This window comes from Neodiprion fabricii, chromosome 2, assembly GCF_021155785.1.
Source record: "Neodiprion fabricii isolate iyNeoFabr1 chromosome 2, iyNeoFabr1.1, whole genome shotgun sequence".
Taxonomy (NCBI): Eukaryota; Metazoa; Arthropoda; class Insecta; order Hymenoptera; family Diprionidae; genus Neodiprion; species Neodiprion fabricii.
Window position 1 is genome coordinate 9,075,459 of NC_060240.1, and position 13,997 is coordinate 9,089,455.

General features: G+C 41.9%; 1 protein-coding gene and 1 long non-coding RNA gene across 2 annotated transcripts in view; one reads left to right on the top strand and one right to left on the bottom strand.

Moving 5' to 3' along the window:
• The window catches only part of LOC124175665 (iroquois-class homeodomain protein IRX-6), a 53,908-nt gene extending 42,880 nt beyond the window's left edge, over positions 1-11,028 (top strand). The window contains exons 4-5 of the mRNA XM_046556069.1: positions 7,319-7,623; positions 8,331-11,028. Of these exons, the coding sequence (XP_046412025.1) occupies positions 7,319-7,623; positions 8,331-9,196 (1,171 nt within the window). The 3' untranslated portion in view covers positions 9,197-11,028. The remainder of the gene's footprint in view (positions 1-7,318; positions 7,624-8,330) is intronic.
• LOC124175666 lies at positions 3,955-4,762 on the bottom strand. The gene is made up of 3 exons (XR_006869207.1): positions 4,638-4,762; positions 4,325-4,572; positions 3,955-4,259 (listed from the first exon to the last, which is right to left on the bottom strand). It is a non-coding gene; the product is annotated as an uncharacterized LOC124175666 (long non-coding RNA).
• Positions 11,029-13,997: the final 2,969 nt, after the last annotated feature.

Consider the following 13,997-nt stretch of genomic DNA (forward strand, 5'->3'; position numbering starts at 1 on the left):
AGCAGGTGCTTTTTCCTCCGTAACTTCTCTCCTGTTGATCCCACGCTGTTTTCGCTGCATTTTCTGAGATCCTGGGGGTCTAATTAGTCAGAAAAGGGTCATTTAAATCAAATCGGGGACCAAAAATTTTTCGGCCAAAAAAAAAGCAAGGCTAACCCCTTTGCATTTTTGGCGAAAATTTTCGAGATTTTGAAAAGTGCTGGAATAAATTCTTTCATGCACCATTCCGACGTAATTCTGCGAGAGAAATCGATTGGGTGCAGTCCCAATACGCTGCGATCAACGCATCAAAAGTTACAGCCAAAAAACGACAACCTGTGTTTTCGACATTTTTCAGCAGGTGCTTTTTCCTTCGTAACTTCTCTCCTGTTGATCCCACGCTGTTTTCGCTGCGTTTTCTGAGTTCCTGGGGGTCTAATTAGTCAGAAAAGGGTCATTTAAATCAAATCGGGGACCAAAAATTTTTCGGCCAAAAAAAAAGCAAGGCTAACCCCTTTGCATTTTTGGCGAAAATTTTCGAGATTTTGAAAAGTGCTGGAATAAATTCTTTCATGCACCATTCCGACGTAATTCTGCGAGAGAAATCGATTGGGCGCAGTCCCAATACGCTGCGATCAACGCATCAAAAGTTACAGCCAAAAAACGACAACCTGTGTTTTCGACATTTTTAAGCAGGTGCTTTTTCCTCCGTAACTTCTCTCCTGTTGATCCCACGCTGTTTTCGCTGCATTTTCTGAGATCCTGGGGGTCTAATTAGTCAGAAAAGGGTCATTTAAATCAAATCGGGGACCAAAAATTTTTCGGCCAAAAAAAAAGCAAGGCACCATTCCGACGTAATTCTGCGAGAGAAATCGATTGGGTGCAGTCCCAATACGCTGCGATCAACGCATCAAAAGTTACAGCCAAAAAACGACAACCTGTGTTTTCGACATTTTTCAGCAGGTGCTTTTTCCTTCGTAACTTCTCTCCTGTTGATCCCACGCTGTTTTCGCTGCGTTTTCTGAGTTCCTGGGGGTCTAATTAGTCAGAAAAGGGTCATTTAAATCAAATCGGGGACCAAAAATTTTTCGGCCAAAAAAAAAGCAAGGCTAACCCCTTTGCATTTTTGGCGAAAATTTTCGAGATTTTGATAAGTGCTGGAATAAATTCTTTCATGCACCATTCCGACGTAATTCTGCGAGAGAAATCGATTGGGCGCAGTCCCAATACGCTGCGATCAACGCATCAAAAGTTACAGCCAAAAAACGACAACCTGTGTTTTCGACATTTTTAAGCAGGTGCTTTTTCCTCCGTAACTTCTCTCCTGTTGATCCCACGCTGTTTACGCTGCGTTTTCTGAGTTCCTGGGGGTCTAATTAGTCAGAAAACGGTCATTTAAATCAAATCGGGGACCAAAAATTTTTCGGCCAAAAAAAAAGCAAGGCTAACCCCTTTGCATTTTTGGCGAAAATTTTCGAGATTTTGAAAAGTGCTGGAATAAAATCTTTCATGCACCATTCCGACGTAATTCTGCGAGAGAAATCGATTGGGCGCAGTCCCAATACGCTGCGATCAACGCATCAAAAGTTACAGCCAAAAAACGACAACCTGTGTTTTCGACATTTTTCAGCAGGTGCTTTTTCCTTCGTAACTTCTCTCCTGTTGATCCCACGCTGTTTTCGCTGCGTTTTCTGAGTTCCTGGGGGTCTAATTAGTCAGAAAAGGGTCATTTAAATCAAATCGGGGACCAAAAATTTTTCGGCCAAAAAAAAAGCAAGGCTAACCCCTTTGCATTTTTGGCGAAAATTTTCGAAATTTTGAAAAGTGCTGGAATAAATTCTTTCATGCACCATTCCGACGTAATTCTGCGAGAGAAATCGATTGGGCGCAGTCCCAATACGCTGCGATCAACGCATCAAAAGTTACAGCCAAAAAACGACAACCTGTGTTTTCGACATTTTTAAGCAGGTGCTTTTTCCTCCGTAACTTCTCTCCTGTTGATCCCACGCTGTTTTCGCTGCGTTTTCTGAGTTCCTGGGGGTCTAATTAGTCAGAAAACGGTCATTCAAATCAAATCGGGGACCAAAAATTTTTCGGCCAAAAAAAAAGCAAGGCTAACCCCTTTGCATTTTTGGCGAAAATTTTCGAGATTTTGAAAAGTGCTGGAATAAATTCTTTCATGCACCATTCCGACGTAATATTGCGAGAGAAATCGATTGGGCGCCGTCACAATACGCTGCGACCAACGGATTACAAGTTACAGGCGAAAAACGAAAGATTCCATTCGTAACTTCTCCGCTGTATGTCCCATCGTTTTTCTGGTTCGTTTCATGCGTTTTTTCTGGGGCTTCAAGTAGTCCCGAAGGGTTATGTCAATTGATTCAGACACAAAAGAATTTTTGACGCAAAAAAAGTAAGACTAACCCTTCGGATTTTTGTTCCAAATTATGGCAATTGTGAAAAATTTCAAACGATAAAATTTCCGACCTCAAAACCCACAAAAAAGGAACGCCGTCACTGTTAAATAGTGGATCCGAAGCTACGATCGAAATGTACAAAATTTGCCTAGGATCTCTCAAAAGGTAAGGGAAAAAATCACCTTGTTCAGCTGTACTCGTATATTTAACATGCCTGAAATTCAGTCCAAGTGCTATGATGTCAGTGTTCAGTAATTCAACAACTTCACAAATAGCGTCAAAAGTGAAAAATAAAATGAATGCGAAAGTACGACTAAACTCATTTATTCATTTTGAATATTGTAACAGGACAAAGGAGTGCAATATATAATATCATCATAAGCAGAATGTGGAGAATATTGTATCAGATGATCATTTTTCTCCGTCGTAGTTAGTAAGCGTAATTTAAGTTATGCCTTGCGCAACAGAGCAAAGCACATCAGCAGATACGATATATCATGTCATATTGTATTGTTACTATTTTATGTAACCTTGATTAAAACGAATAAACAATTGATTTTACGCATGATTTATTCGTCTTTTCCCAACTTCTCGTCCCACGACAATTCAAATCCCTATTTTGGAATCCTGTAGGTCCAAGTAGTCTAGGAAGAGTCGTATGAATAAATTAAGAGATAGTAAGCTTTCAGCTCAAGAAACGAAAGATTTCTTCTGACTTCTCTGCTGCCGGTTTTTACCTCTCTTCGACGTTCATTTTGCGTTCCTGATGGTACAATTACCTTGGAAAAGGTCACACGAATCGATTTTTAGATGAAAAATTTTTTGTTCTGTAAATCACGAAACAAATCAAGGCTAATCCCTTTAGATTTTTGTTAAAAATTTCGATGATTATGAATAATGTGAGAATTGGTTTATATCCATATACTCTGACATTCATTCTTAAACTTGATTTTTGTTCTGGGTTATGAATATGATAGAAAATAAAAATCCTGGATCGGTACAACAAGCTGTATTTGAATTTTCGAATCTAAACATACATCATTACCTAAATTATCATGTCTCCGTAACAGTGTAGCTTATTCAACACATGTAGGTAACTAGTCACAGTAATAAGCATCGTAATATACAGAGTGATCATATTGTACGTCATTTGCTACAGTTTAATGCATACGCGCTAAAATCGCAGAGCAGTTGCTTGTCAGGGCGACCAACAGTCATAAATTCAGATGACAGGTCGCCACGATGTATGCAACCTCAAAAATTTCGACAGTAGGTTACGTTTTCGACGGTTGGTCGCCGTGGCAAACAAGTGCCCTCAAATTGCAGCGCATGCACAACCCATGGTGTCCAGTAAAAAACCCGTTACAAATTAAAGGAGATTTCCAGAACATTTTCAGATTATTCAAGAATATACTAAAACAGATTAATTTCCAGGACACAAGAAAAATTCAAGGCATATCCAGGACCACTGAACACCATGAAACCATAGCAGCCGACGGATCATTCCGTCGCTAGATAATCATTCTGTATATTTTATTTCCATACAGCACTCATATAAATTTCTCTTCATACGTCAAGGTGACTTGTCACAACGACAAGTATTGCAATATATATTTTATCACTATTATAGCACTCCTATAAGTTTTCCTTAATACAAGCTTACATTCCTTATGTCAATCGAGCTCTATCTTACGCTAACATAATTGTTGACACATGAACAAGACCACGACACGATAGTACCGTAAAACTCAATAATCACTATCCGCTTCAGAAAACCGTTGCACTCTGATCCAATCGACGTTTCCCACCCGATGCATCGACGCAATCTCTGAATCATGTTTGATGTCACATAATACGTACAACCTGCGAACAAATTCTCTGAATACAAGTTCTAATACAATGGAATCATGTAACAAACTAGCCTTTACCTCTTAGCCAACACACCGAGAGCCAGAAGGCGTTCCGCTACTGATTGCGAGCATTAGGGCGTCCTCTTACGGGTGAAAACCGCTAGAAAGATGGCGCCAACCGTACATCGAATGGCTGCACGTTAGGTAGTCAGGGTGGCACCCTTCGTGCTGTTCCGATAAAAGGTGGCGGAGTGCGTGACTCGAGGGTTGGTCGTAGCTGGGGCGACTCAGATATCACCCCCCATCATGTCCCGCATTGTAACTGGCTGTAACGAGGTGTAAGCGGGTGTTACCGTGTGTAGCGAAGTGTAAGAGAGGCGGAGTCTCTCACCTGTCCAGCGGACATTTTCGCCATGGTCACTGGATGCGGGTCTTAATCGCGTGGAGTGTCTGCTCGGTGCCACCAGGGGCGAAAAATCCGGTCAAGCTAGGGGGGCTGGACGTCGTTGCGTACCCTCGAAACCTCAAGGCTGCGTATTCTCGAACCGGTTCATTTTTTGCCGAGAAATTCAATCCCCCGCTTAGGAATAGTTTCGTTTTTTCTTCTCCTACTTCTACAACTTGTGCCTGAAAGAAAGAAAATTCTCTGAGAATCAGGCTGCTACCCGTCTCCTGGCTACTGGTGTAACCACGTAGGATTGGAGGGGCCGAGTGGTTGTTGTCTGATTCAGGAATCCAGATGGCCTGAAAGAATAATAGCGATATATTCCATTGAATGAACTTCACGGTGATTCGAGTTCGTTCCAATCCTGATAACAACTGCAGAAATAGACGGAGTGCATCGCACTGTGGTGCAGGATGAGCTCGGTGAACCGCCGCGTAACGGGTTTACGATTCCGTTGATGACGACGGTGGCAGTGATTCGTTAGTTATCCTGTAGCGATGGGAGGCTCGGCGATCGCCAATTGCCATGGAAACAACCATTTGGCGCGATCAGTTCGCGCATGAGAGAAAAGGGGGTTCTGGGTGTCGATGTGCATCCGTTGCCGAGGAGGGAATTTCGGCTCCGGTGAAAAGGAATCCAGGATCGGGGGTCGGGGAGTCTGAGCGTCGCGTCGAGCGGCTGGCCGTTATCACGAGGAACAAGCTTCCACTCTGATTTTTTAATCCGATCCCCTTCCAACGCTACGTTGAATTTTAAAATAACTGCAGAAGGCCATTTGCCCCCGGGCAAACGGATACCGGGTTAAGCCCTCCCCCCTCCTTCGCTCACCCCTTCGCTACTCATCCCTCCGTCATTTCGTCCGCCTCGTTCTGGATAGGGCGGATAGTGACGTGCGACTCTATCCTACAGAGGATATACTCACATGCAAGCCGTTCGCGACTCCGACGCCAAATTGAAATGTTTAGCGCCTCCGTTTCAACGGCTGTGATCCCCCGTGCACCGGTAGGGCAGATAAGTGACAGTTTTATTAATTTCCCATCTCCCGTCTGGCGTCGCGTCCCCCGGGGCTGTCCACCCTCACCTCCCCCTTCCGTTACTACACTCGCCACCTACGATCTACGTATGTAACACAGCCGAATGACGCCTGCGTGCTCAAATTTGTAGCTATGGAGACGACGCTGCGCCACGGTAAGGAGGAAATAAAAGCCAACATCCAAGTGTGCTCAGCTTTAGACATCTTATGCGTTTGAAGAATCGATTTTTGTTGACAACCGATCTCTGCATGGACTAGGCTGTAGCAGTGACGGTGTATTTGACGATTTTGGAAAAGAAACGATACACATACACATACTCTTTCTGTATTTTTCAGTTCGAAAGATGGAAAATGAGACTCGTTACAAGCGTAGGCATACTGAAGTTAGGTATATCAAAGTTCGCCTAAAACTGACGGAGAACATTTTATCGAATCATTCGTGAACGATATTATGGTCTCTGCATCGAACGTTCGGACTTGAACTCTGAAATGTAGAAAGTCAGTAATTAGAAAATCTAGAATATAAAAGTATGGAAGGTTATATTTTGTTCTATATTAAAAAAATTTATTACGACTATTTAGTACATTAAAAAAAAATTTTTTATTCTTAATAGCGTACATCTTGATTCTTTTATACTGCAATATTCTGTGTTTTAAAATTCAATAAATTAGATTTTGTTATTTGCTGAAATTCGATATTTCAATTCTTCTACTGTATCACATACAGCCATTATACTGTTTCAACCTCATTGATAATTGAAGACTATGTAATTGTGAAAACAGTATTATTGATTCGAACTTCAATAATTTGAATACGATCTCGGATGTAGAATGATTAACTGTACAAAAATCATTCCTTGTTTCCGGTTTTCTGAGGTCAGATTCTGGGTATCTCCAATTTCTGGTTCGAAGTAGAAAATAAGACACTGGCCAGCAGAGAACAACAAGAAAGTTGGGGGGAAAAATAAGGGAGAAATAGAAGAAAATAAGGGCGAGAAAAAGAGAAAGAAAGAAAGAGAAAGAGAGAGAGAGAGAGAGAGAGAAGGAGAGAGAGAGGGAGACAGAGAGAGTGGTTTTTCCCTCCACAGGCGGGTCCGGAGGGAGGAAATTTAATTTCAATCCCGTCGATTCAGCAGTTATACCAAAGTTTAATCTTTGATAAGGGTTAGTCTTTTAGTAATAGGATCCTAGAGGGTCTCTCCGGTGCTGCGAGGGTCGCAGGGCGGAAGGAGCTTAAACCGTTAGATAGAGATCTGCCTCCGGAGGCGAGAGCTCCCGGGCGGCGTCGGGGACCGAAGGAAAGCCGGGAGCAGGAATACGACGAGCGTCCGATTCGTCCTTTTTAACTCGGTGGTGTGATCCTTGATTCGCTTTGCGCGGTCGCTGCATTTCTGTCCTGCAGAGAACTGCGAGAGTTTTGCCCGACTGTCTGGTCGTTACGAGCCCTGTGATTGGATAACTTTTCCTTCCCCGTTTTTCTCCTCGCTGCGTTCGCAGTGGAAGCCGAAAAGCTCAAGGCAGCTTGAGATTCCGTACACGTTTTTTTTCCCCTTCTCTTTTCGCTTATTTTCACCTTCTCTTTGGTCTGTTTCAGCTATGGCATGGACCTAAACGGTGCGAGGCGGAAGAACGCGACACGCGAAACGACGAGTACCCTCAAGGCGTGGCTGAACGAGCACAAGAAAAACCCTTACCCAACCAAAGGTGAGAAGATCATGCTGGCCATTATCACCAAGATGACCCTCACCCAGGTATCGACGTGGTTCGCCAACGCTCGGAGGCGACTCAAGAAGGAGAATAAAATGACCTGGGAACCCAGGAATAGGGTAGAGGACGAGGATAACAATAACGAGGACGATGACAGCGGCAGGAAAAGCGTCGACGAGAAGGACCGACTAGGTGAGTTATACACTGCGCATGGAAAAGACGGGAATTCGAAGGCATAGACTCTTAACGTTTCTTTTCTTTTCGCTAAATAGCGGAGGTGAATGACCGGTGAATCAATCGCGAGTATTGTTCGAACGGAAATTAGTGTAACGTTCACGGTTTAGTTCTTCCAACGAATTCTATTAAAGCAGTTACTCTCATGGCTGATTTCAGTTACATTCAATCTCATAGCAGCTTTAATTTTCCACGAACGTGAGAGAGAAGGTGTATTCCGGATTTTCCTGCAGTCAATCATGCAAGCTGTGAATGATACAGGACATTCTTTCTACGAGGTCAGAGAGTTTAGGAAAATGTATCAATGAAAGTACCGTTGTGGCAAAGTTAACCTCTTTGTTAGTTTGAGTAAAGACGAGTGTCATGTCTTCGCGAAGCATGATACTTGACGCGGAAGATAAGGGTACAACGTTAAGGACCTTGAAAAGTTTATTGCACAGCTCACAAATAGTAAAGCACAGGTACCACAGTAGTGGAAGGAGTAAATGACAAGTAGCGTTTCGATATCAAAGTTGACGTTTGATTCCTGCGAACCCATCAGGATCACATTGAAATTTTACTCACTTTGAGGTCCGGATGTCGCAGTGTTCAGGGGTAAAAACTTTCACCCTCCTCCGTCACGAGACACAAGCATCACCCAGAGGTTCTTTCTTATCTGTCCATAGACTCGAAGGATTCGGGAACAGGTTCAAGCGAGGACGGTGAGCGACCGGCGCATCGTTTGGACATGTTACACGGCAGCAGCGGGGTGTCGGGAGGTTTGCAGGGTGGACGAGCGGAGAGCGAATGGAGCGAATCGCGAGCGGACAGCGGTCCGGACAGTCCCGAATGCCTTTACGACCAGCGAGAACCGCGGCACCCCCTCCAGCTGCAGCACCCTGCGTACCTCTCGTCTGCGCATGGTCGTTTGCTGCAGCACCCCTCCCCGGAAAGCACCTCGCCGAGTGGTCACCACCTCCCCGCAAGTACCAGCGCCTCGTCCCAAGGCCCCGGGGGCCCAGCGAAACCTCGAATCTGGTCGCTAGCGGACATGGCGAGTAAAGACGGGGACCAGCAGAGCCCGCCGCAGGGGTTGCCGGGCCTGGGTTCGCCTTACGGTGGGGGTGGAAAGCTGGTGAGCCCATTGGCGAGTAGAATGCCGGCACACCATCCGTTGCACCCGATGCACCCTGGCTCGCAGTTCGTTCGTCCTCATCCGGACTTCTACAGGAACTTTTACGGCGCCTCGCACCTTGGATCGGGGGACATGTCGTTACTCGAGACTTACTCGAGGCTCGGTGGACTCGGAGGAGTCATGCCGGCGGTCAGCGCCCCCAGTGTCCTAACTTCGTCTTCCTCGACCTCCGGGGCCGTAAAGTCCTTCCCCATGAATGGGGGCCCGGGCCCCGGTGGTCCCGGCATTCTCCTTACGACGACATCCGGCGTATCGCCGTCCTCGTCCTCCACCGCCTCATCCGGAGGCTCCGACCAGTCCCCTCATCCCGGGAACAGCATCCCCCCGACGGAACTCAAGTCACCGGGCAGGGTTTGATCCGAAGACCCGTTGAGATCTCGTCTCGGCGATCGTTGAGAGGAGCTTTTTGTTTTTGGAGGGGAATTCACCTTCCGGGATCGCGAGGAACTTTCGGTGAGGTCCCGACGAATGATACCGATCGTTACTTTTTTTTTTCTGTTGTTGTTCGTTTGTTTATTTTTTTCTTCTTTTTTACCTTCTTTTTCATATAAAAAGAAAGGAAGAAAAAATAATTATTAACAATTACGACTGCAGAGTGTGTGGCTGACAATAACAGACTCCAAAATATTGTAATTAGTGTACAGAGAGAGACTGACCGTCGAGAGAATTTTTCACCCCCCATCCAAAATACACAATGTGTACTCATCCTTCCTTCCTCCGCCCCCTATTTCCCTAAACGATCAGTTAATCTGGTCAGTTCATCTATCTCAGCTACTTGAGAATAAATTTATAATAATCATGGAAATGTAAAAGGGAGGAGAATAATTAAAATAACAACAATAATAAGTAACGGTATGGACGAGCATAAAAAAAAAAAAAAAAAAAAGAATGTACGACAATTTTAGCGTATATATACCTAATATATACCTGACTACTTATAGCTGCGGTTATATATAATTAATATGTATAACGATTATCAATATCGAAATGAAATTCACACTGAACAACAAATATTATACATACATATATATATATATATATATATATTAAATATAAATATACATATATAAATATAAATATAAATATTATACATAATGAATATTATTATTTATGCGTTTGTAAATAGTAGCAAGTACTGGTCGAGAATCCAGCAGTGTATATGTATTGTATGTAGAATAGGAACAATATTGTTATTACCCCTAACATTATCATCATTATTATTACTATTATTATTATTATTATTATTATTATTATTACTGTCATGACAATTATTATTATTAATATTATTATCACTATTATTATTAAAACAACATTTGATTCATAATTCGTGCATCATAATGATTAGTTATTATTATTATTATTGTTATCGCAATGTTTGTAATATTTATGTACCTATCTATATATATGTATATATATATATTTGTATATATATATATGTGATTGATTGCATCGATCATGACGAGGAGGTACATATATAGTACATACCCAGACATGCCCGCATATGAGTTAATTATAAAAGTCACTGCGGCAGATTGCGATACGTGAGGACAGGTGCGAGGTAAGAAATTTATCTACAACGACGAACAATCAGTCTGAAAATCAGCAATGAAATCGAACCGTACATTACATAGTTTTAATCGCGATGGCGCGCGAAAGAAAAATTAGACATCGGAGGTAAAATGAGTCGTATTTTATTTTTATGAATTATTTACATGAATACTAACGAAAAGATTTGTTTTTCGGTTTGGAAAGACTTGCTTCGCATCCTCGTTCGGGATCTGCCTTTGGATACAATAAACCGTACTGTTCATCGTTATTTCGTTTATTTTTTGTTGCGTTGTTTAAGAAGCAAAGACGTGTATTAATTATGATTATTTTTTTTTTTTCGTCAATTTGTTCCCTTTTTTTTTTTTGTTTATAGTCTCTTTCATCACTGTTCATTCCCATAGTCATCGGCAATTATTATTAATTCCAGTGTAAATCATCGTTATATTATATAAACATTGATGAGTTGTCGGAGAGTGTTGAGAAGCGCGGAAACGTAGCCTTTAAAAGCTTTATAGTATATAAGAATGCACCTATATACTATAACAGAAGAATAAAAAAAAAACCAAAAAAAAAAAAAAAAAACAAGAATAAACCTCGTCGGTGAGGAAGAAGACAGACTCGTATGACGAATATTGTAAAACTGTAAAAATAATAATACTGTGTATAACACCATCGCATGCAGCATTGGCGAGAACGCACTTTACAAAAAAGAAAAAAAGAAATAGGACAAGAAGAAACCCCGATCCGCAGACGACGATATACATATAATATAATAATATATTAAAATACATACGTATTATAAGAGCCGATTAGACTACGAGTCTTACTGAAGAGGAAGAAAGAAGGAAGAGAACAACCACATATCATGTCGCGTCGTCGTTATATATATATATATATGTATATATATATATATACATATACTGCATTATACTTACATACGTCATCACGTCAAGAATTGATCAAACGCCATTTATACACCCGCCCCTTTAGTCATTCGTGTCAAAAATTTGAGGTTAATTACATACTCGCGTTCAGCGTCACATTGCCGCCTGAATGCGTGAGCCTGTGTCTTTTCGCAATAAACGAATCATTATCGAAAAATAAAACTGCTTACGTCTATACGTGCCTGCACGATTAAATATAATAAAACAAATCCCAAGATCTTTTTCACATCCTATTACTATTACTTGTAAATATTCTCTTTCAGATGTAGAATGACGTTTATTCACGACGATTCATGGACGAACGTTTGAAGTAAGGATGCTCACGATTGAGCAACGGGAAATTTTCGCTGATTTATTAATACTATTTAAACGAAATGTGAAACTAAAACGATCTCTACGGCTAGTCTGATCGCCGAAATCACTCCGAATTTTGTTCGTCGTCCGGTGATTTTTTCGCTTGTTTTTTTTATGCCAGATCAGTGTACAAGTCAATGGAATGGACTTTGTTTGATGAGAATTGATTTTATTTTGGGTCAGAGGTGCATAATTCTGTCGAATTATTTACGAAGCACGTACGATTTCCAACGACAGTTGAGTTAGCACTCGATTACTATATTCGCTTCAAGTGAAAGATTCATAAATATTTTTCACAATTCGCAGAATCACTTGGTTACATTTTCGTCACGAATTCGTTATCAATTAATTTTCGGGTAGAAAAATACGATAACTTATTTCGCTAAGTGTAACGCGTGAAATTCGAAGTTCCGTAGAGATTTTGAAAAGTTCCGAAAGTGCCAGATTCCGAATGTTTTGTGGCGAAACTTAAAGTAAAGATATCAAGCTTTGACGATACATCAATGTTACATCAAAATTGCGAAAATCTAAAGATCTGAAAAATTGAAATTCCCAATGATCGAAGATTTTCAGTTGTGCGAAAGTTCTGGCGTGGTGAAATTTCACCACTTTGATCTTTCTTTGCTTTCGATTTTTGATATTTTTATGTTAAGAATCCTGGTCATTCTGATTTACGGTGTTTCTAATATTTCACATTTACTCGTTGAATAAACTACGCCGAGTGAGTATATTTTAATTTTCGGAATGTCATTCTAGCGAAACTTGAATGTTCGGAATCTTGCATTTCAAAACTTTGAACCGTCTGGTTTCCGACCATTCGAAACTTGTCGTTTCTCAAAAGTTTGATTGCATCCGTTTTCGCCACCAACTAATTCCGAATCAGGGATTTCCGGAACTTTTCAAATTCGGAACCTGAACCTGAACCCCGTCCCGAGACGACAAAGCGTCCAATCGCATCCAATCGAAGAACATCCATGGGGGGTCGCCTATCCGGCACGGGGCTGAATAGGCGAGGCAGCGAAGCATCGGCATCGAGATCGCGGGATGAATATGAAGGATTCTGGGAACCGAGATGAGGCCGGGAAGATGTACTTATAAAAATGCAAAGCGAGTGCTTCTGGGTGGTTGCCGTACAAGCCTGGTTATTAGTAAACATTTAAATCGACAATCCTCGGCGTACGGAGTCCACCCCGGGCCCCGTCAGCCTCCGAATGCGTCGACGTAGCTCGGGGAATGCGATCCGCAGAGCGGAGGGACGGAGAACGCCGAGCGACGTCGTCGTCGAGGAGTCGAGGAGGAGGACGACGGATCGGCCTCAGCAGCGAGGATTTAACTTAACAAGAAATCAGCCCGCGGACCACCGGGGGCGTGGGGCCGCCGCTCGGCTCCGTCGGAGGCTGGGGGTCCGCTACGTCTTCATGAATCAACCGATCCTCGTTCCTGAATATTGCCGCATGATATAAACTTTCGACGAAATGCGAAACTAGCTGCTCCCGCAGTCTGCGGCCGACTCCGCGACTTTTGTTCCTTAGAGTTTGTTCTGCGCTGCAGCGAATAACCGCGATGCCGTCCGTGGTGAGTAGGGTGGTCCGTTTTCGTGTTTTCAGAAAAACGAACTGGAAAAAACAAAAAAAAAAAAAATGACAATATGTTTGAAAAATCAGAAATCAACGCTCAGGAACCGTTTTTTGCGTTCTTGTGTAAAATTTGGCATGCCATTTTATCGAATAGATTTATTTCTCATATTTGTTTATTCACATTTTTATTAAGATCATACAGTTATATTATCAATATTTGTATGTTTTTTATACACGTTTTTTTAAATTTCAGTTTCGAAGTGTTCAGTTTGTCCTCCACTTTCAGATCACCGTGTACATGGTTCTTCGCAAATTTAGAATACCTGATCAAATACCAATACCGATCAAATTTGAGAAACTCATGTTTATTCCGATTCGCCAATGTATAAAAAAGATGCCTCCGAAATTCGCTGAATTTTACGAAATTCAAGTTTGATTTACAATACCTTACGGCAGTTTAATTTTGAACGTGAAAAGATAAATTCCTTATTCGTCATTGGAACAGATTTTCGTAATTTAAAACCTTCGTAGAGTAACTTCAATTGATCGTACAAGGTATTGGCAAGTATTCTCTTCATCTCCGCAGAGTATCCTTTGATCAAACACTCTCAAATCTACTAAACCATTACATACGAGGTAGGTAAAAAATCTTGCTCAACATCATGCTGTAAAAGAAAAGATTCAAAATTTGGAGCGTTAATTATTTCGTATATTATAACATGGATTAGAGTAACA